This window comes from Blennius ocellaris, assembly GCF_963422515.1.
Source record: "Blennius ocellaris genome assembly, chromosome: 6".
In the NCBI taxonomy this organism is placed as follows: domain Eukaryota; kingdom Metazoa; phylum Chordata; class Actinopteri; order Blenniiformes; family Blenniidae; genus Blennius; species Blennius ocellaris.
Genome location: NC_137655.1, coordinates 18,282,644 through 18,304,611, shown reverse-complemented (window position 1 = coordinate 18,304,611; position 21,968 = coordinate 18,282,644). Strand labels below are relative to the sequence as shown.

Here is a 21,968-nt window from a genome sequence, read left to right as displayed (position 1 = left end):
CGAATGTTGTGCATCCCATACGAGGCCGGTTTGACTGACCGGCTGGTCGCTCCGTCAGCTGACAAACAGTTACAACTGCCCATTACGCCCACGCAGCACTAATCACAGCGAGGAGGACAGAGTACATATGAGATGATTACAAGACGAGTACTGTAACATTCAGTGACAAATGCTGCTGAGGGAGCTTCTGTGAGCCAGCAGCATCGAGGAGGACTCCCTGACACGATGCTTCTCAAAAGCTTAGATGAGAAGAAACACAGCCCGCGGGCAAAAAAGCAGATCACACATAATGAAACAGACACATGCATGTATAGTGCATGAATGTACTGCAAATTTATGCCCCCCGTTCATCCCCGACCGGAGTACAAAGAGCTCCCATGTAAATTTCTTTCAAACTTGAGACAAGAGCTAGTTTTTATGAGAAGCGGTTTGACATTTTAGGGAAATAGCTGGGCCTTTTTTGCCCTTTTTAGTTCTCTGAAGTGAATGTGATAAACACAAGGCTACAGAAAAATGGCCAGGGAGATCCATCTAAAAGCACCTCTAAAAAATGTTTTTTGCTTTTCTTTTTTTTTGGGGCTGTGAGCAATAACTTTCTGAAGTGCGTGCTTGGCAACCTCAAAGTGATCACAAGAGTACAGGAAATAAGTGGTTCCAGTCAAAAAATAGATTTGTTACTGATGAACTTAGTCTGGCTATCAGTTCAAGGCCTGCATGCCATGCCAAGATCACTGGCAGCATTCCTTAACAAAATGGTAAAGACGGTGATTCTAAATAAACTGATGGGATAAATGTTTTAGATTTCAAGTCTCAAGGAAGTCAGTGGGAAGCTATCAGGCAGCCTTTATGTTGCTCGAATCCAAACACTCTTGCACAATAACAGGCTACAATACAAGCATGAAAAACATCTCTGCCTTTTCTAAATTGAACCGAATAAATGTGTGATTTTATCTAAAATACTGGCTTTCCAGGGTAAAAGTAGTTGTGTGAGAATCCAGTGGTATCCGTCTTTGGCCCTGCTTTGCAAGCACTCATTTTCACAGATGGATTCACTCATGTGCTCCCTTCACTGTTGCAATGAACAGTTAAAAAAAAAAAAAAAAAAAAAACCCTCTCTCAACTCCATTGCAATGCGTCATGTTTATAGCCCTCATACATGTGTGATGTTTGTAGTTGCTCCCTGGATGGTGAATTTGCTCATGTCTCAAATTCTCCCTGAACTCCGGCTCCTGTTTTGAATCACCTGGGTCATGTTGTCCTCTGCTCTCACTATGCTAACTACTTCTAATTTATGAGCCCCCCTGGGCTATAACAGTCATGACCCCACCTGCGTTGCTGCTCACAACAGCTGGCGAGGCAGGATGGAGACAATGGAGAGGGGTGGGGGGGTTAAAGTTAATTCATACTTCTGCGTTGATGTGATGCTGGAGGTGTGAGTGGCCGCCACACTGTAATTGTAATTAAGTGTATGGGCTTCACATGCTGAGCTGTAAAGTGATTTTTTTTTTTTTTTTTTTTTTTTTTTAAGTGGGCTGATTCATATTTTTCCTCCTTCCCACTTTCCATGGTTGTAGTGTTAGTGGATCGAGTCAACAACATAGAGCAGAATCATAATCTATCCTACTCCGAGAACAGCTGCCTCTTCATCCTCCCTCCCACACCCTCAGCTGTTTCGCCTTCCTGTTGGACCACAATAGAGAAGAGTTTTTGTTATTTCCGCATCTGAAGTGGGGAATCTGCACACAATCAATCTTTTGATCTTTGTAAATAACACTCAATAGACAATTTAAATCAAATGTTTTTGTTTTGTTTTTTTGGGGGGGGGGGTTTAAACCAACAAAACATCAATTGTATTCCTTTTGCTCATCTTCGAAGAGGAAGAATCTATAAAATGCCACATGTTGCTTTATCATCACATCACTCATCTTGAAGGTTAGGGAGAGTGAATGCAATTACCTTGGAAGTTTCCAAGAAAATAATTGCATGAATGAGACTGTTTTGCTTTGCAGCAGTAGAACAACAGTCCACAAGGAGAGTCTGTGCTGCTTTCAAGACGGCCATTTCAACATGGTCACGTACGGCACTTTCAGAGCAACATCCTTACATGTAAATCTAATTAAAACCTAGAAATTGCGTGAGGTACTTTCTTACAAACCATATAGTGTGACTAAATAATTCATACAGTAAGAAAAAGATCATGAGACAGTTATAAAACTGCCTCTTTTGCCACTCGAGCCTCTGTCCAAAGACTAAAGTGAAAAATGAACTGCTTGATATTATGTAACTGGACATTAAACTCCTGAATTGTGTAGTCTTGGTCCTTGAGAGCCGAGTAAACATCCACAGCATGGCGGAGGACTTTGTTTCGCGTCCACTGGGATGAGCAGAAGTGCAAGTATGGCCATGTTTGCTACATGGGCATATTTACATTAGTGATAAAAATCAGACATCTGTAAAAATATAGAAAATATGGCACCAAAAAAAGTCAGAACGACAGACAAAGGAGGACCATTTCTAAAATTCATAACAGTGTCCGCACAAACACAAACCCACCTCCAATATATTGAGTGCCTCCATCTACACCCCTCCCAAATCCATTAACTCTGTGTGGACACCTGCTACCCCACTAACCCGGCTTCCCAACCCCCAGCCATAAACATCCTACCCCCCCCCCCCCCCACACACACACACACACACACATCCATCCCCCACCCTGTCTGAATGACAAAGCACAGTGGTCTTCAATTTACTCCCCACACCACCGAAGAGACAAAAAAGAAAACATCAACAATGAAAAAAACTGCCATAAAGCTCATCACATTATATCCCGTCATAAAAAAATGTTCCAGCAACGCGCGGAACGCTTGCGTTGATTGTTGTAAAAAGAAAGTGATGCAATAAACACAGTCAGCTATCTTCGGTCATTATCCATCTCGCATTTGTGTACAATTAAGCCTGACAGCTGTATCTACTTTATGTACAGTGGGTATTTTTTTTTTCTTTTGTATGGCTGGCAACTTGCTATCAGTTCACACTTTTCACATTAAGCCGCAGATCGGAGAGGAAACTAATTAACTATTAATTAGTCTACTTCAAACAGATTTTTTCTCTGCCATTGTCAGTCATTTTGCCTCTCAGGCAGTCAAAAGGCTCTTGTAAATTTATGCATTTATGCATAAGCAATTAGACACACAAATATACACCTCTTTGGTTTTTACGTGTGAGCCAAGATAAAAAAAAAAGTATGTTAACACAACATAAATGCAAAACGAGTATGCACTTGGTCACTATCTGACAAGTGTATTTTTTTTTAAATGGAAAGAATACGAACACGGAGACATATAATCACGTGCACATATGCATCCTTGGACGTGCACGCCAGCCGAGCATGTGTCACCGACTGCGCGGCGGCAGTGCGCAAGCCGGGAGCGGTCGCCATAGTTACAGCGCCTGGTGTGCATCCCACCAGCGTGGGATCCGCTCGGGTGGAGGATCAAGCGGGGAGCAAGGGAGAGGAGCTCTGCGGAAGGACAGCAGCTCATAGCACCGTGGGTGCTCGTGGTACATGTGTGGAGGAGTGAAGTGGAGGCCTCGCACCAGCCCGTCATCATGATTCCCAACATAGACTGGCAAAAAAAGAAAAAAGAAGCCTGGAAGGGAGAATTGGGGGAGTGTGTGTGTGGGGGGGGGGTTGTTTTTATGGGATTTTGCTAGTAAAAGGTGACCAATAAAAACGGATATTTCCGTAAACACTGTGAGGAAGATGGGAATATCTGGTTTGGATCACCCTGGAAGGCAGCTTCTAATTAGGGCTCTTTGAAGAGGAGGTGGGCCGGGCATCGTATTGTTTGGCAAAGAGTGGGGGAGGGATGTCAGAGGCCACTCTGGAGGAGGAGGAGGAGGAGGCTGTTGGAGTACCTTTTTGAGTGTGTGAGTGAGGCAAGGCAGAGATACATGCAAATCAGGCCACAAGAACCCTGAAAAAAAAAGGGTTTAGACTGAATGTCTGGAGGGTGGCTTCTTGGATGGCATCACAAAAGGGGAGATACGATCTGAGGTGGGGTGGCTTTTTGGCATTGTTGCAAAGAGTGGCAGTGTGGGAGACTCCTGACAGTTTACCAGGGGTGCTGCAGAGGAGTTAAAAAAAAACAACAAAAAACTGAAACAAAGCAGATGCTGCCTGTGCTCTGTCTCCATTCCAGCCACTTTACTGATTCACTGTGGCAGGCAGGAAGTCTCCCTCAAGAACATTGTTTCTCTTCAGTCACTCATATCCCCGTCTGAACCGGAGAGAGTCTACAGCACAGATCTGGGTCACAGGGGAGGCTCATCATTTAAAACAGAAAAAAAAAAAAAAAAAAACTTGACACTTTACACGAGAAGAACAATGATTACACAAAACTAACTTCAGCTTTTCCATTTAAATTCATCCTCAAACTTTCCTTGATATCTTCTGAGGGCGCCAATGGAAAGTTTTATTTTTCAACTTTCCACCTTCAAGAGGACACACACAGAGAGGAAGAAGTCCAAAAACAGATGCCAGCGAGGCTGCAGAGAAACTGCTGTGGTAGTTGGGTGCGAGTTTCAGTAGCAGACTGTGAAGTCTGTATTACAGGGAAATTACTTGGCCTGTGGGTAGTAGACACTAACCAGTGTTTGGCTTCCCTCGGGGTACACCTGATGTAAGAAATTCCACGAGCACAAAAACATGCCCACACCGGCGAAATCCGCACACGCTTCGTCTTGTCCCATTGATCTGTGACGACCGCAGTCGTGACGCTGACCCACGAGTGGCTCGTGTTTTCGTTGTACACCCCAACTTTATTGAATATTTAGTGGAAACTTACCACACAGTTGGTGGATGATAGCCAAGCTGACAGTCTCATTTCTTCACTTCCATTGTTTGTTTGTCTTTTGTTTTGTTTTGTTTTTTGTCAGTTGAGTCAACGATGTTATGGTATGAAAAAAAAACAATAGTACAAAAGACTTCTTGTCATGGGTATACACAAAGACATGGGTCTGGTGCTTATGATGCAAACAAGCAAGCGTACAAGAACAAGAGTATAGCGGGCACCGAAAATAACAAGGGGAGCAAACCGTGCGGCAGTGAGACAGCTGCATCAGCCTGTATTTCCCCCAACCAGAGGGAGGCAAGCCCTCTGATTCTGATGACAACAACAGGCAAGAATAATGACGAGCAAATAGCAAAAACGTGCACATCCATACGCGCAAAAAAACATTTCCATACCACATGGACGCAGCTATACAAACAGTCAGACAGCGAGTTATTCCATGCCGTCTCGCTGTCTAGACGGAACGCTCTCCTGCGTCAGCTGGGGCTGAAACACACGCGAGAAACATTCCCAGTGCGGGAGCAGCGGATTCAAGGTGCTCAGCAAGAGCCTTGACCACACACAGGCTGTAATCTGTGTAATGTTTGGGTGGGGACTCAGCTGTCTTGGTGTTTGGGAAAGAGGAGAGGCAGGGTGGGCATCAGAGAGTGACCTCGCAAACTTTGAATCCCGACAAATTTTGGAATGCCTGAATCACCTCCGACCACTTGTCAGTGACAATTACGAGTCATGTGTATTTATTTTTTAAAATGTGGTAAACAACAGTTAGAATTGGTGGTGGGAACATCACAAGATCATCATCGGGTTGGACACGCCGCCTCGTTAACATTGTTCCATGTTCTACAGCGACCAACACACAAATATCCTCAACCTGACAAGGACATAAGATCCCATCCAAATGGAGATGAAAAAAAGGTTTTCGTTCACAAAAGTTTTTTTTAACGTCGACGTAGAAAGGCATCAAGAAATAGATCTGTCCACCGCAAAGTGTTGACAAGTCTGTATATTTCACAACAATGTTGTAGTAGCGCTGCAACGCAGCATAAAAAACCCCCACCAAAAACAGAAAAGAAGACATGAAGCACAAACAGGAAACTCAAAATGCATAGATCGGAAATCTTGGGCTTGGCATCGAAGGCCAAGTTCTGCTTCGGGTCACACTGGACAACAAATTATTAGAGAATGTGAAAATGTGTTGTAAAAAGCAATAAACAAGCTCAGTAAGCTTTCATGTTCATCACGAAATGACTTTCATCCCAAGTTTGATATCTTTTTATACATCGACTGATGTTACTTGAAACAAATGATAATTGTAGGGTCACACGAGGCGGCCTGGCAGACTGAGTGGGCTGCTGCTGCGGCTGCCGATGTTAAAGCCGTGTGTTCTACTGTAAACACCTCCAATTCTATGCAAATGCCTACATGAGTCAGATTTCCAATTTTCTGTCTGTGTTCATTACAAAACGAGCTTGACATTACGAAATTTGCACATCTTAATCAGTTTGTCTGGAATGAGATTGTTCAAACTAAAACCACTTCAAGCATTGCTCCATTTGTCACTGCATCACATGGACAATCAAATCTGCGCTCGAGTGGCTGGAAGTGACACCGTAAAGACGGGAGAACAAAAATCTTCACATTCGTTATGCCTAAATAAAAAAGAAGAAGAAAAAAAGAAAAAACACGAGCTTTTAAGTACCTTCATGTTCTCTGATTGGCCCAATCATGAAAGACCGGCTTCATACTCTGTCCGCTGATAAGCATAAAGTTTGATAGTGAGGCTGCAACTACTTAAAACTTTTCTCTTTTCAATCAATACCACTATAATGAGCCAAGATAACAGGCTATTGTTTCAGTGTCTCCTCTGACTCATGGACAAGTGATCAAAAATAGCATCAAATATCTGAGGAAAAGAGGGAAATTACTAAAAGGGGAAAAAAGAAACTTTGGCCGCACACAGGGCTCATTACAGCCAATTTTGCTTCCTTGAATTAAAAGAGACCACCCATCACCCGCTTTAGAAATTTACCTTCGTTCTGAGCCGACTCGTGATTTACAATACAGTGTTTGACAAAACGTCTCGACTTTTTATTCCTGCAAACTTACTGCACATTAACAATAAAAGAAAAACAGGAAAATGAATACAAACGTGGAAAAATGTAATTTCCAACTGTCACTTTGTGCTCCAGTTAAAATACAACCAGTACATTGAGGGGGGAAGGTGCAAAACGATGAAATAACTTTATTATGTAGAATTGTTTTTCAACATGAAAAAGCAAATTACACCAACACAAAAACTGCTTATTACATGAATATGGAAATCACGGCCAACAAGTCCCTGCCATTTCGAGTCACTTCAGTTCTTCCTGTTCCCAATGTGTTAACTGGCAAGCACTCCCCCCCCCCCCCCCCCCCCCCCCCCCCCCAGTGAGAGTAGCAGACATAACATCCCACTGACACCAGAAGCAGAACACAAAGTTTCCCATGTGAGAGAGCTCAATAAAGCAGCGGTGATGATCGCTACCATATTCCGAGCCAAGCAGCATTAACATTAAAGCCAGACGATGAGGGTGAATTCATCAAAAACAAGCATGCTAAAGACTGCCGGATGTGAGATTCTTAAGAAGTGACAGGCTTTTTCCAGAATTACTCTGAGGAGAGACTCTGCAGCAGAGAGGATTTTGGATCTTTCAGCAGATTTGTCAAATAAGGCACAAAGTTAAGTCATTGGGGTTTTTTTTTTTGTTGTTGCAACAAAATTCAAAGCAATAATGATGAACATCAAATGGAAGATATCTCACAATAGAAACCATTGAAAAACAATATCTCAAAACAATGGTCAGGTTTTTAATGGTTTTGTGAAAAGATAATCTAATACATCGATACCTTCTCCGAATGTATTCATACTCAGGGAATTTAGAGTTTGTATTATTTAAAGATTAATTACTGCTCCGGCCATCTTGGGATCAAATTACGTTGTATATGCATCACTGATGTCGAGGATTAGAAGACTAATTAATGGTTAAATATTATGAATTTCTCCCTATTTAGAGCAAATGAGCCAAGATGTATGACGCATTGAGTAGGTTTTGCAATTATTGATAATTAGATGATGAAAATATGTTGTTAATGTAATTCAGAGTTATGCAATACGCCTATACAAGTTATATTCAATCCATTCATCTTCTATACTGCTTCCTCAAACCGAGGGTCCGGGGCTGGACTATGGGCGAAGTCAAGTCAGGTCAAATACAGACGATCAAGCTCACATTCAGTGCCACGAGCAAGTCATCCTCGTGCACGCGTTTAGAAAGCGCAGGGAGAACATGTACACTCTGAACAGAAAGTGTGCTGGCCAGCCAGGACTGCAACCGTACAGCTAATTGCTATGAAGCGAAAGCATTCACCTCGACACGAACGTCCATCCTGTGGCGAGTAATATTCCATCAAAGTGGCCAAAGTGTTAACCTCCACCATGAAAAAATAAAAATAAAAAAAATGATGAATCTCTCTCCCCCCTCATTATTACCATGAGCAACAGCTTGACAGAGGCCTGCACAAATCTATTCGTAACATGTTCAGACTGGTTTACCAGCTGGCAGAGCTAATCAAGATATATATATATATATATATATCGATTTATATATGAAATCAAATACGAGTTAGGATATTCTTACTCTGCTCTCAGACCAGTTGATAAGCAGCAGCGGTGGCAGCTCATCAGAACCCAGGTGACCGCTGGCCGCTCTCCTGTCAGCCCAGTAAGTGGAAACCAGTGAGGCATTTCACACTTAAACTAGCAAGCCTCACACATATTACACTTTCAATTTAGTTATATAAACTGAGACGTCTGGGATGCTTGATGCTGGCGCCCCGTTCAAAACATACTCTCGCACCAAACAGAAAGCGCACCCCAAACGAAAGCACACGCTGTTACACCACACCAGAAGCATGACATCTTTCTCACTCTCTGTGGGGGAGAGGGAAGGCATCCTGCTTGTAAAGCTAATAAACAGTCATTCCTTCAGGCGCATCTTTTTATATGCTTTACATCATATACCCCGGCTGCCACAAATAAAAACACATGCATGCGCACCTCACTTGCACCGGGGGTTGCAAACTCAGCAGCGTAAATAACCCCGATATCAGATTTGTCTGCAAAAACATTGTGTAAGTGGCACCTCTGGGTTTCAGAATGACTGATACAGTCTTCATCTAACACAGCTGTCATCCACCTTTCTTTCTTTTCTTTTTTTTTGCAAACTTGTGCATTTGGCTGACACATGGCAAATAAATCACACAGCTGATCACACACACACACACACACACACACACAAACACACACACACTAAAACACAGATGCTTGTACATGCCTGGTAGGTAATAGATAAATAATACGCCAATAAATGCATTAATCCTGTGATGCTTCATTAATAATTCTTTTTTTTTTTTTAATCCTCACGACTGTAGTGGAACATATTTTGAAACATCATCTTGAGTTTTCCAATGATGATTTCACCACTGAAAGTAATGAATGTATTAAAAAAAAAAAGAATCAATATGGTTTACAGGCGCTGATGTCAAACCAAGGGCTTAAATGTTAAGATGGCCAAAGAAATGTTTTTTTCAAAAATGAAAGTACCAAACATTCTTACACGATCCTATTGGATCCTATTGTATCATTTTACATATGTTCATATAATTCAATCTGGTGTTTATGTGTCGTTGTCTTGATACGTCCCGATTGCTGATACTGTACAAAAGAAATCAGTTTATGCGCTCAGTGAAGCCATGGTTTTGTCAGTGATGGAGAAGTATAGGAAAATCTCTCGTCACACGTTGCCACAGCTTAATGTAATATTTTCTTCCGTGTGACTTACAGTTCAGTCCCCACAGACATTGTTCACAACACTCAAGGACTCAAGGAAATATTCACATTCCAGTAGCTAGACTCAGCAAATTAGAAACTATTTCATAAAAAAAAAAAAAATCTTTTAAACAAGATTGTCACAATTTGTTCTCGTTATTCAGCTGATTTTATTTTGGGAAATGTCTTTGACATCGTACGACACCTCAGAAAATAAATCCTCAACAATTCTGGCAAAAACAGCAGAAGTGGGCTGGAAAATGAACTTCTACCACACAAGCGGTCTTCAACATTAAAAACACATCCTCCGTCCTCTCCCAACACCTGAAACGTTCACCACCTCAACACAGCCCGCGTTGATTCTCGATTATGTAATGTGAGATCTCCCTCATCCAGCCTGTATTATGAACGAGCTCGGACTGAAGGGCTGCGCGAGAAGCAACACATCTCCCGTTTACTTGTTTACAGCTTGCATCCCAGCGAAAGGGACTTGTGATGTGCCAAGAGATGTGAAGCAAGGCGCAGGCTGCTGATCCTCCAGGCCAAGTGGGGGCCTCCAGTGGGCTGACTCCCACTCCCCCCTCTACTACCACCTCCTCCTCCTCCTCCTCCTCCTCCTCCTCCTCCTCCTCCTCCTCCTCCTCCTCCTCTGTCCCCCAGCAGTGCTGACAGGCCACCCCATCCAGGAAGAGAAAAGCCATCTGGTGTTTGTTTGGGACAGTTCACAGGCAGGACCTGCTGTATGTAGCCTGCTATATGTGTGTGTCAGCATTGTTTGTGCCCGTGTGTGTGTGTGTGTGTGTGTGTGTGTGTGTGTGTGTCCAAACTTGTACCAGTCAGTGAAATCCAGTAAAATACAGATTGACAAAAGTGTGATGGTATGACTCAATGAATAGGTGTCATCACACCCACATGGTGACTTCATATCTATCAGAGGGTGGTGTGTGTGTGTCTGTGTGTGTGTGTAGGCAGGTTGTAATCAAACGTTCTCACAAAGAGGGGGGGGGCAATGGGTGAGACTGCATAGGGTTAATCTGTGACTGAAGTCCAAATATCACATTAACCTAGATCAGCGCGCGCGCGCGCGCACACACACACACACACACACACACGCACACACACACACACGCACGCACGCACGCACGCACGCACGCACGCACGCACGCACACACACGTCTAAACTCACGCGCGCGCACAGCTGGTATTATTGCAGTGATTATAGACGTAGTCGACTTCCACCTGACTCACGATGACTGGTAGTTGCTCTCCCGGATCTAGATTCTCACGCCGCACACAGGTGTGCCGTGACAGGCAAACCGGCGGATGTTGCTCCACATGATCAAGTCTCCACATCGATCGAGGAATCGCACAAGAGATGCGAGCTCGTTCCTCATCTCGAGCGACTTACCGAGCAGCGCGCAGGCGAGGAGGAGCGCACCGGTTGCCATTGTGTGTCGCTCCGCAGATTCACTTCCAGTCTCCCCGGTAGACGTCTGCACGGGTCCGACGGGGTGGCCGGCGGCTGGTCCTGGATCAGAGAGGGAGGGATGGAGGTGAAGGAGGGGGGGGGGGGGCGGGGGGTATCCACTAACCCCCGGAGACAAAACGCTACTGGAGTTTGTGTTGAGTCAAATCCTCAGCCGGTGCGCGGCTCACCTCTCCAGCGTCCCTTAAAAAAAAGAGAGAGGGGGGAGAGACAAAGCCTCGGGGTGTCGCTCCCTCTTCTCCCTCACCTATCTGTTTTTTTTTTTTTTTTTTATCACAGACGACGTGTGCGTATGCCAGCAGGCGGCTCTGCGACCCAGCCCACTCCCCCGGTTACTACGCATCCGAGACTGCGGAGGCGATTCACGCGCTCAGCCTCCTCCGGTGGAAAACACTAGTGAAAGTCCGGCGTCACTTCGTGCGCGTGTTTCTTCAGGATGCCCGATCGAGACGCAGCTGATGCGGAGTCGGACTGAAACAAGTCCCTGGTTAATTTCTCCCCTCTTCCTGTCTCTCCTTGCACAGATGAGACGGGAGAGCAAATCCCAGTCCGAGCGGGCTCCGGTGTTGTTCTCCTCGGTAAATCCCGGAGACTATAATCAATCTCCGCAGAAAGCCCAATGGGCGGGCGCTCCAGATGAAGCAGACGAGGCTTTGTGCTCCGGCACAATGGATCAACAATGATCAATTAAGACACTTCTCACTCGGAACACCTAGATCCTCAACCGCGCCACTAAAACACCTGATCCATCTAATTCAAGCCTCCGAACTCTCCGGTATTGTAAAGAGCCGCGCACAGACGCTGGATCACTCCTCCTGCTCCCCCGGACGAGAGAAATAGAAAAAAATTAAAATGCTGCGTTTCGGTCCCAGACGCGATCCTTCTCCCAAGGTTATTTCCTCGTTCCCCTTGCTTGTGAAAGCACTTTTGTGTGTCAGTTTGAAAACTTGAGGCGTGTTGTCTGCTCCCAAACCACGCCCCGGCCGTGTGGGGCCGGCCGCCGTGGGAGAGGACGTAATTTGCATTTCTCTATTAAAAATTCTGGGGCAGGCGGTTGATGGATTGAATAGGATAACCCAGTCTGCAAGCTTTATGGCAAAAATAAATAAAAAATCCCCCCCCCCCCTACAACCAATATTGCCACCAAATATGAATTGTCTGGAGCTCGACAACATGTTTGAGCTATAAAATGAGCATAAAGTCATACCAATGCTTTTGCAATGTATAGATAAACTGAATTTCAGGCTCTTTTAGTGACAATTTAGAAGTATAGACATTTGATTGTACTGTATGGTTCTCGAGCAGCTTTAACTATTGCAGTCATTTGAGTTGTTTTTCAGTCTTTTTGACTGTACCCTCCTCTCCCCATTATTTTTTTATTTTGTTGAGCAATTTCTAATAGTTTCTCTGTTTTAGCTACAGCATCTCGGCTGCTGTAGCTGTTTCACATTTCTCTCGCTGTTTTGAACTGTTTTAGATTTGACAGACCGTTTTGTTAAGTTCTAATTCCCGCCACATATTAAATATACAGATATTAGTCTGTTCAAGTTTCATGAAACGTTGCTGGATTTCTTTGTTGTTTTTTTGGAAACATTTCTTTGTCGGGATTCTGGTAACCTCCCCATGATGTGCATTTGAAGACTTTCAATTTATGACCTGAAGTGAAAGGTGACATAGCGGGACGTGAGGAATGTAGTAAACAAGCTGTTGACCCAATGTGACATTTGTTAGTTTGAATTGTGAGATGAGAGTAAGATGAAATTGTCTGCTTATATTAGATTCAAAAAAAAAAAAATCTGATAAAAAGGTTTCTTTATAATTTGAGAAAGCTTCAAGGAGCAACTCCAGAGGATCTTAATAGCTACAAGTGGCTCCAGAGGTGCAGGTTGCCGACCCCTGGGTGAACCAAAGTGGAGAGCAATTAAACCTCTAAAGCTGACAATTTTCTCAGCGTTTGTGTTTCCGGTGTAGAATTTAACCACCTTTAGAAGCTGACATGGATCATTTGCACAAAATCACTTCAAATTGCCTATTGAGTACAGTGATGATAGGACTCTTGTTATTCTGAGTTTTGGAATTAGGCCTTTCATTTGCAGTGTTTACTTGTCTTGATCGCAGATTCGCACTCTCGTGCATAATTTGCCCTGCAGTCTGTGCATTATAGGCAGAAATTTGACATTGCTCTCTCCTCTGCTGTTTTTCTGAGTCACCCCGCACCACACACACGACTGGCAATCAGCATAATGAGGTGCCACTCTGGGAACAGTAGGAAATATCAGAACAAACACATTTCTCTTCAACACCATACGTATCGCCTTCCAGGGGTGAGGAGGTGCAAATTCGATCCCACTTTGATTCAGATTATAAGTAGGCAAACCGGGCATGCTTTGACATACATGCAGATTCATTGATTTTCACAAGTGTGCTGCATATTAGGAAACCAAAATAGGCAGGGCGAATGGGAATCTGCAAGGAAACAGAAAATAGCACAATGAGACAGTCACAGTTTGGTGTGAAGCTGTGAAAAGAAAGCTGCTGTCTGAAAAGGAAAATCCAAAAAGCTCTAACTTAGTGGAACTCAAAGCTCCCTCCTGTGTAATATATAAATAAATGAGCAGGCTTTTGCATGTGCATACACAAAGTAATTGCGATGGATCCATCTGGTATTCTCTTTATCAACTGGGAATTCCAAGTTCCGACACTGCCTGAGTGCAACATGAATACATTTCCCCCCCCCCTTTTTTTTTGGAAGCAAGTAAAGTGATTTCTCTTCCTTTACTGCACTCATGGATTTGAGTTCAGATGAAGCTTCCAGAACAACTGCAGAGATGGGTGTGAAGCACATAGAGACATATTTACAGAATCTACATAAATAAGCTGTAACCTCACATCAAAATACAAGTTAATTCATAATTTGATGAGAAGAAGAGACTTCTTCCCTTTTCTTCTGTGTCAAGTTGTGTAATGGTGTTTACAGAATAGGAGAGGCAGATTTTAGCGTATTTATGCAGCCCAAAACGGCTTTAGCCGGCATTGCTGCCAAAAAAAAAAAAAGTAAGTCAGAATGGGATTAGACACTGCTGTGAAGTGTCATGCCATTGGTCCATCCGGGTCCAGTGCTGCTGAATCACACCCCCAAACAGAACTGACGTGGTAGGACATGTGCGGTACACCTGGTCTACATATCGCTGGACCTAAAATTAGCTCTGCTCTCAATAGACTCCTCATTGCAAGGCTATGCGATGGCACAGTTTGTGCAGATGGGCAGCTAAAAGGCAGCCACACCATTGTTTGAACTCCACATCATGTTCGCGCTGAAGACCGAACGTCACCTTTGACACCATCGCGCCAGTATTGGCAACCGTCCACAGTTATCTTTGCTCCGGTAGACAGAGAAAAGAAGGGAAAATAAAAACGAGGCGGCTTTGGAGGAATGTCGAGCTCGGTGGATGCGAGGGATCACAATAGGTCTCCATGGAAACAAGCAGCCTGCATTATGTGCACTTCATGACAAGGTCCATCACCGTGATGAAGACTTGATAGCCAGAGCTCTCCGGCAGAGCACTTTTTAAGTCTCACTCCGGACCACCCATTAGAACCATTCAAAGTTCAAAACTTAAGGTTTCATCTTCCTTTAACACTTCTGAGATTTTTTTTTTTTTTTTTTACAAGCAAGGTTACATTGGCTATCCGAGAGAGACACACTGTGGAGAAAGTTACTTATTTCATCATACGCACATTTTCATAGTGCGTCCCGAAAGCGCATGAATGTTTTATTGGGTTTCTCTGTGCATTTTTCTCCAGTTTCACATGAATGTGTTAGTATTACACAGAAGGCAGCGCGGAGGCAAACCGCGCACAAACGCATGCACGTACACACTCATATGTGTACATTTAATGGAAATGCGTGCCTACAGACGCAAGTGTCACTTTGAATTACTGAGGCAAGTTCCTCAAGTTCCACACACATACACACACACACACACACAGTCGGATGGGGTGTGCCCACTTTGCTGATGAATCTGACTGTAATCTGAGGTACACAGATTCCTCCTGTTACATAAATGATCTTTGAAACAAATGAGAAAAAGTATAAATAAGTAAACAAAAGCTCTTTGTGCTGGTGGAGTCAAAAAGCATGTACCAAAACTTTTGATACTGCTCTTCTCCATGTTTGTTCTAAGAGACTTCCCTAAAAGGAATATGTCAGAAACAAAGAGCAACTCGAAGCGGAAATGGGGAAAATAATCCATGTTTGCATGGAAGGAAGAGAAACATTTCAGTGCCATATGAACGTTGTGTTTTATTATCTGGTAACCTTGTATAAAATATGGTTAAAAAGTGATGCTGCAGAGTCAAATAATGAGCGTAAGATAGATCACTGCCTCCGGCTCGGTCCAACCTGAATGCTACAATATATTATGAGCTAAATAACTACACAGTCAATCTAATACTATCCAGTCCAGTACACCACACTTCAGATCAGCCGGGAAGATTACATGCTACTTTTTTTTTTTTCATACAACCTGTCATCAAGTACGGCAGGCACTGTATAATTTAGCTTTCATGTTATAACTTGTGTCAAGATCAAGATTTTCCCTTTCAAATATAAAAATCAGACTTAATTCTCCAAAGTTACAGAACAAATTGAATCCGTACACATCCAGTGACTCCTTCTAAAAGGCTGTATTTTACATTGCATTACCCTGCCAGGAGCACAAATCACTACATGTTTCAGCGGATTAATTATTCATAATAGAAGCTCCTAATGCACAGTATTAATATGAAATGACTGTCAAGCTACTATTTTTTGGCTTTCTATCTGTCTGTGTCTGCTTTTCCATACCTCATTGCTCATCCTTCTGCATTTTTCTCTCTTCTGTGCTACAAGCTGCTCATGGCACTTTTGTCTGCTTGTTTCTTTCTCTTAAAAACATTGATTGCCATGACAGCTTGATTTACAGCGAGTGAACTGTATGTCCCAGTGTGTGGTGGGGTTTTTTTTATATGCCGGCTTGCATGTACACAGGCTTTTAGATGCTTGAGTGGTTTTGTTGTAATTGCTAAGCTTTGATAAAATACTCTTCTTTTTTTTTGTATCTTTACAGGTGGTTGCAACAATATTTATTGTGAACTCCTTTGATTAAAATCCACAGCAGAGCTGACGCTGTAACACGGACCAAACACCACATGTAATTTTGATAATAATTAACTGACAGGTTGGTGCAAACTACTGTCCTAATCTCTATTGTAAATGATTACACGGAATGAAGATGGCAATTAAAAGCTTTTGAATGAAAGGAACATATACTTGAACATCAGAGGAACAATGGATCCCTTCACTCACCCTGGCTCGGCCTACTGTAGGTATTATTATTACAGCATGTTACGCCAGGTGTTCACATACACACATTGTCAGCAGCAGAACAAGTCAGGTACAATTATAGCGGTTTCTGGCAGCAGTGTGGATAAAAATCCCCCTGTGTCATGGCGAAGGACAGCTGTGTACACTTGTTCTTCACAGTGCGCCGCAGAACTAATTTTCTGGGATCTTGATTGAAAATAATTTTAGTGGGGGTCCATGAATTTCTCTTGCATTCATCGCGACGCATCTCCTCTGCCTGCTTGTCTGTCTTTGTCTTTCCTCCCTCTTCTTGATTATGTGGGTGTCGCCCGACATGCAAACACAGCTGAGTGTCATACATTATTCATTCTGTAGCACAGTGGCCAACACACACACACACACACACACACACACACACACACACACACACACACACACACACACACACACACACACACACACACACACACACACACACACACACACATAGGATGGCAAGGGCACCGAGGTGAGTTTAGACACGCTGGTAAGACCGTTCAACTTTACGCCCCAAAACACCAACTTCAATACACAACACGCACATTTCATCTCCACCGCTCGCAGGTACAGGCTTGTCCTTTGCTCTTGGGCAACAGCAAGAAAAGCAGATGCTATCTATCAACTTTGGGCTGCAACACATTATTTGCTTTTCATGGTCACATTTTCTGGAGGGTTTTTTTAATTTTTTTTGTGCTCATAAGTAGCAAGGTAACACATTTAAACTGCACACCCATGTGAAAATGACATGGCTCATGGCTGGAAGAGAAAATATGTGGGCTACAAAAGGTTTTTGGAGGCTGCAGTTAATACACCAACAGATTACTGAGTCACATCTTTATCCAGGCTGGTAACAAAATCAGAGCAATGCATGTAAAATGTCATTACATCTAATTTATAGATGGCATTATGTTGCATGCTGAGGGTCTTAATATAGACTTGTATTTGCATGCGTACATCATTTACGTTTTATCTTGTATGTTTCACATGTTGGGACTGAAGCTAATTGACATTACTGTGTCAAGCAAGCAATCAAAACATTCAAGCTGGATGTTAAAGCACACCTCTTCCGGTCCACTTACAGACAACACACCACAATCATGTAACGTCTTCATCTCACCTTCTGCTCTGTGTTGAACCGTTCTGACTCTGTCTGAAAGGGTGATAAAAACACATTTCAACAATAATTACAGTGTGTTCGTCACCAGAATACTTTAACTTTAACAGCAGTAATGTCGACTCCTCTCCCTCAAAAACCTTTACTTTTTCTGTCTCCTTGAAGATGAGCTTCTTCACACATCATAAAACACACAGTGTCGAAATACGTTTTTATGTTTGTTTGTCATTTTTTTGCTGAGAATCTGTTACCCCTAAAAGGTTTTACTTACCACTATAAAAATAACGATGAGAACCAGTGGATAAGGATTTACCTTGCATGCAGTTGAATTGGTGGGCCCAGGGGTTAATTTCTTTCTGCAGCTCTTTCTTCTCTCGGCTGTTTATGACACCTCACATTTTGAAAAGGAGTGGTTAACAACATTTTTTTTCCTTGGAGGACTTCCAGGTTCCAGAAATTCAGTAAACTCCCTCTGTGATAATGGCTTCACAAAAAAAAAAAAAAAAAAAAAAAAAAACCAAAACAACCAGCAAAGCCAAACACTAGTTGATGCATCAACATACTTTTTTTTTTTCTTTTTTTTCTCTGAAATAAAGGAAAAAGCCAGTAAAAACTTCTCTAGATTAAAAAAACCAAACTTGTCTAATGAGAATTTTCTTTGACATATGCAAATCTGGCCTTGTTTCTTAGGATTGCATATAAAAAAAATTTCTCTCCAAAGTAAAAACCTTTAATGAATAATAATTTTAAAAAGAAAAAAAACAACAACCTTGCCGTACCCAAGCCTAATGATTAATGCTGTCTGTCTGTAGTTGTTGTTGAACAACTTGTGGAAAAATTGCTGGAAACAGAGTTAATTAATTGAAAATCCACTGCTTTCTTTTGCTACAGCAAAGGTCTTGGTACATTCGCTTGATGTAGTGGTTATCTTTATGGAACAAGTGTAGCTATTAGACTGATGTCATTAACCCTTGACAGAAGTCTAATTGGTTGATGTGTCAAATCACCTCGCGTCAAGTGTTAGCTTTGTATGTGGTATGTGGCTACAATGAGACATGACTTGGGTTTAGCAGCAGTGGCATTAGGTGGTAATTAATTAATAACAAGTGCATACCTAATTGCTTAGTTCAAAAACTAGATATGTGATATCTGTCTGATACAGTTCGCCTTTATGACTTGTTTCTCTTCATATGTGCTTGTTAATACCGTGAGAAAGGTTTTACATATACGAGCATTCACTGGGTTTTGTATGTCCTGCATTTCCAGTGAAATTTCCAATCTATAAAAGGCAAACGCTTCTTTACATCTATAAATATGGCTGGGAATCAAGCGCCTGTTGTTTTTTTTCCCCCCTCTTAATTAAAAGTGTAGCTCGAGGTTTGAGGGGGATTTATGTTTTGATGATGCATCATAGACTCAGCAGGCAGTTAGCCTAAATTAAAGTAAACATTGAAATTAAGGGAAAAGAGCTAAGCTTGCTTTGTCCAAAATATAATAAAAAATAGCATCCTGCTTGCACCTACAGAGTGGACTTGATTTAATCTTATAAACAAACAAGATATAATGTGCTAATTTGTGAACTTTTGCTGTCCTTGCTGTTTCTCCCTGCTTCTCGCTGCTTTGCAGGACCACTGCCTGCTGGCTTTAGTTTCAAATTTAGCATATAGACTAAATTAAAGTATCAGTCTTGATATCTTTATAAGAAGGCAAAAAAATATATATTTTGATTATAATGACCTTTAAAACAGATATTTTTCCTGACTTACTAAATCCTATATTGATCCATCAAGCTGATTTTAGCCAGTACTGTGCCGGTCATCTGTTAGTCATCAGGCCGACACATGAAGACAGACAGCCACAGCCAATATTGATAAAGCTTCTCCCACTCAGCACGGAGGTTCAGGCTGAGAATGTGTTGCTGTGATTAAAATATGCAAAGCATTATACTATACTGGAACTATATCTTAGGGGGGGAAAAGCCATATCCATTATCAATGGCAAATCACCAAATGAAGTATACACACAATGTGGACATCAATCCATTCTAAATCAGGACAAATCTTCTATGAAGTTGTCCTTAAGCCTGATAATCTGAAATGTTGTCAAACCCTATGAATTTGCACGTTGGGCAAGCTGAACATTTCCAGTCAAACTAAAATACCCTTTACCAGGTTTATAAGTAGCATAGATGTCAGATATTAAAGCCAAACTGCACCTATTAAAGCTAGAAAGCAATAATTAGTTTGACCTTTTGAAGTCAAGTGAATAACAATTATGAACACAATAATGGGAGGCAGAAGGTAAATTATTTCAAAAAGTTCATGTTGAGCTACTTGCTGGTACTGAAAAATTATTCTTTTTTTGTTTTTTTGGTTCTTAGAAAAGCATTATGTTGTTTCCTCCTTAAGACTTCAACATGGACTTAGAAGTTGAGCCCTTGACCCAAGAGACTTATATTTAAAAAAATTGAAAGGAGCCATTTCTAGTTGTAAGTTTACTTCATGTCACATGATTATATAATGTATAAGGCAATTGCCATCAGGCGTCACAGTGGTGGGGTGGTTGGCATGCTTGCCTAATAGAGAGAATGTGTTGTGTTCAAGTCCAACTTGAGGGTTTCTTTCAAAGTCAAAGTCAAAGTCAGCTTTATTGTCAAGTGTGCTAATATGCATGACATACAGCACAGATGAAATGTCAGTCCTCTCAGACCCACAGTGCAAAGGCATGTAACAATACATTAAAAAAATAACAATTTAAAGATTTAAAAATCTATACACCATATAATCATATAAGCAGTAAAGTGGCATGTACACAATGTCTCTTTTGAGGTAGAATGTTCATTTGTGAATGGGGGGGTGGGGGGTGGGCATGATGTCAGATGCCGGAGGGGAGGGGGGGTGTAAGGGTGGCTGTGGCAGGGGGCAGAGGCAGGGGGGGGGGGGGGGCAGAGCAGGGAGGGAGTTGAGTCTCCTGACTGCCTGGTGGCAGAAACTGTCTTTGAGCCTGCTGGTTTTGGCTCGGAGACTCTGAAGTCTCCTCCCCGACGGCAGCAGGCTGAAGAGGCTGTGGGAGGGGTGGGTGGGGTCACATGCGATCCTGATGGCTCTGCGGGTGAGGCGGGTGTTGTATATGTCCCGCAGGGGGGGGAGAGACACCAATGATCCTCTCGGCTGCTCTTTGTGAAGTTCAACAATAATAATACATTTTATATATCAGCACCTTTCAAGATGCCCAAGGTAACTGTATAAAATGAACATATTAAAAGTGTTCAAAAGAATAGTAACAACATTCCAAAACATTCAAGGATTTACAGACCAACATTGTTTAGCATGAGTATGTTTTCTTAACAATGTGTTTTAAGGTGATATTGTGGTGATGGCCATGAACATTTTGAACCACTGAGAGTTAAAGGGGACATACTGTATCATGCAAAATTCACTGCGCTGCATGTAAATAAACATGGCGAACATACGAGCAAAACACGGCAGGTGCAACGTTATTAATTGTATCAACGGGCAGAAGAGTCGATTTTTGCTGCCTTCGCCTGTGAGAGCCCAGTGGATTCATTTTTGTTTTTAATGGGAATCTACAACAAGACTTCCCAAAGTTTTATATTTCGCTACCAGCACTTCACAGAGGAATGTTTTTAGAATATGTCCAGAACGACGCTGGATTCACTGCAAAACTTCAAATAAAGCCAATGTGGGAAAAGTAAGTAAAATATTCAGATTTATATGCCTTTATATTGCTTTCTGAAACACCAGGCTGGTTAGTTTGCAACAGCTGAGGCCAGTTTTGTTTTTGTTTATTGTGAGGTATTGTTCATGTTGTTCTGATAGAGACTGTATGATTGTGAGGTGATGTTTTTATTTATTTCTATGATTTAAATGGGGGCTCAAGATATTCTCCTGTCTGCTATTAATTATTATCATTAGTAGAGTATAATTAAATAATCCAATCTCAGTGTGGCATGCACATTGTTAGATAAGTGCACAGTCACTCAGGCTGGTCTGAATAGTAATTTATTTGCTGTTAAATCAGGACATTTCTTTGTAAAGAAAACATTCAGTGCAACTGATTAACATATTCAGACACACAATATGTTTTACTAACCTTCTGAAACGTCCTGCTGCAGCAGCAGAGTCACAACGTCTTCAGGAGCTTCTCCTTCTGGGTCACATTCTGCTTCATATTGGTTTGGTTGAACAGCGTTTCTCCATAACGTAGCGACAGATAGAATGTAAACAATACCACATGGCATAAGG

The 21,968-nt window shown here is 42.3% G+C and overlaps 1 protein-coding gene across 2 annotated transcripts in view; it reads right to left on the bottom strand.

Annotated features, from left to right (window-relative positions):
• The window catches only part of igsf3 (immunoglobulin superfamily, member 3), a 73,459-nt gene extending 61,368 nt beyond the window's left edge, over positions 1 to 12,091 (bottom strand). Inside the window, exons 1-2 of one of the 2 annotated variants that reach the window (XM_080498442.1) lie at positions 11,377 to 12,091; positions 11,129 to 11,248 (exon numbers count right to left, since the gene is read on the bottom strand). In XM_080498442.1, the coding sequence (XP_080354568.1) occupies positions 11,129 to 11,168 (40 nt within the window). In that variant the 5' untranslated portion in view covers positions 11,169 to 11,248; positions 11,377 to 12,091. Of the gene's footprint in view, positions 1 to 11,128 lie in introns of both variants that reach the window. The other variant, XM_080498441.1, reaches the window with a different exon arrangement.
• Between the last annotated feature and the right edge of the window lie 9,877 nt (positions 12,092 to 21,968).